This window comes from Laetiporus sulphureus (assembly GCF_001632365.1).
Source record: "Laetiporus sulphureus 93-53 unplaced genomic scaffold LAESUscaffold_371, whole genome shotgun sequence".
Lineage (NCBI taxonomy): Eukaryota > Fungi > Basidiomycota > Agaricomycetes > Polyporales > Laetiporaceae > Laetiporus > Laetiporus sulphureus.
The window spans coordinates 1-1,298 of NW_024468876.1; the positions used below are offsets into that span (position 1 = coordinate 1).

At 54.3% G+C, this 1,298-nt stretch overlaps 1 protein-coding gene across 1 annotated transcript; it reads left to right on the forward strand.

The window, feature by feature from the left end:
• Positions 1 to 237: 237 nt before the first annotated feature.
• Positions 238 to 987, forward strand: LAESUDRAFT_668070 (uncharacterized protein; the record flags this gene model as incomplete). The annotated part of the gene is made up of 3 exons (XM_040905363.1): positions 238 to 456; positions 511 to 717; positions 766 to 987. Coding segments are annotated over 3 exons (648 nt in total), but the record flags the coding sequence as incomplete, so codon positions are not given.
• Between the last annotated feature and the right edge of the window lie 311 nt (positions 988 to 1,298).

Here is a 1,298-nt window from a genome sequence, read left to right on the forward strand (position 1 = left end):
CAGGGACGGACTCGGATCTGGTCACTCAGCTTATACTGTTGCGAGACGGGCCTAAGTTGACATCAATCGCCTCTTTCCCCAGATTTTCGATCATCGGCTGCTAATTGGCCGGCTTGATCGATTTCGCATTCTTTGTATTTCCCTTATCTCATCTCCGTGCCTCTCCGTTAAATGCACTCATCCGTTTTGTCTTAGGCGTCCGAGTCATCTCGCGTGTTCCCGCGTCTAGCCAGTGATCGCCGCGAGAACATAAAGGAATGGATTCTCTGGGCTCTCTTTGGAACTCACCACGACGGGTACAAGGAGGAGTGCGCTGAGGAGGTAGAATTTCACATCCAGATGCTGGAGAAGCATACCGGAAGCAAGCTGGATCATGGCTGGAGCCACTCGGTCAAGTGCATGCGACTCGCACTCGATCCTGTCGTATCGCTCCACAGGCCGCTGTGTTGGTATGTCGTGAGTGCCGTGCAGTTCGCTCGCTCTGAACCACATCGAAACTGACCTACACAGATCGTCGGGATCGTAGACACTATCACCTCTGCCCAGCTGGCGTTAGGAGGGTTCAGGCATTACGACAACAAAAATCCCCTCGGCTGCTTTCCGCCAAGATGGTCTTCTCTGTTCTCTCGACGTTCTCCGGACGCGAATATCGCGTACTGGTATCGGCCGCACCGATCAAAGACGAAGCATCCAGTTCTCTTTCTGCATGGCATCAGGGTATGTATGTACATCTGTCTATGGCTGCTCATACTCATACTGAATTAGATCGGACTATGGCCCTATACCCCCTTCCTTCAAGAGCTGGTCGCCAAAGACCTCAACGTCGGCATCATCGCCATCGAGAACCTCTCCGTCAGCGTGCACATCTGCGCACCACCCCTCCCATGCGCCGAGATGCTCGCAGCACTCACGTGCATCCTCGAGCACCATCATCACACTTCCTTCGTACTCGCCGCCCGGTCGACGCAATCGGTGCCTCCGTTCTGAGCCATCTCCCATCCTCGCTGAACATCGTCTATCTTCATCGCGTCGCCTTTAACGAGGCGTGCTTTCCCAGAGGACACGAGCTCTTGGATTGCCTTATCCTGGTCAAACGCCGAGGGTGAGCGGAGGAAAAAGGTCACTGTGACCCCTTGAGCTGAAGTCTGTCCGTCCGTCAGTCAGTTGCATAGCAATCGTGGCAGAAAGGGGCTCACCGAGCAGTATGAGTGCAGCGAAGTAGCCGATGTTTCGCGAGGCTCCGATGGCGAAGACGTTCATGCTGGTAAAAGTTAGGTGTAGTGAAGATAGGGGATGCA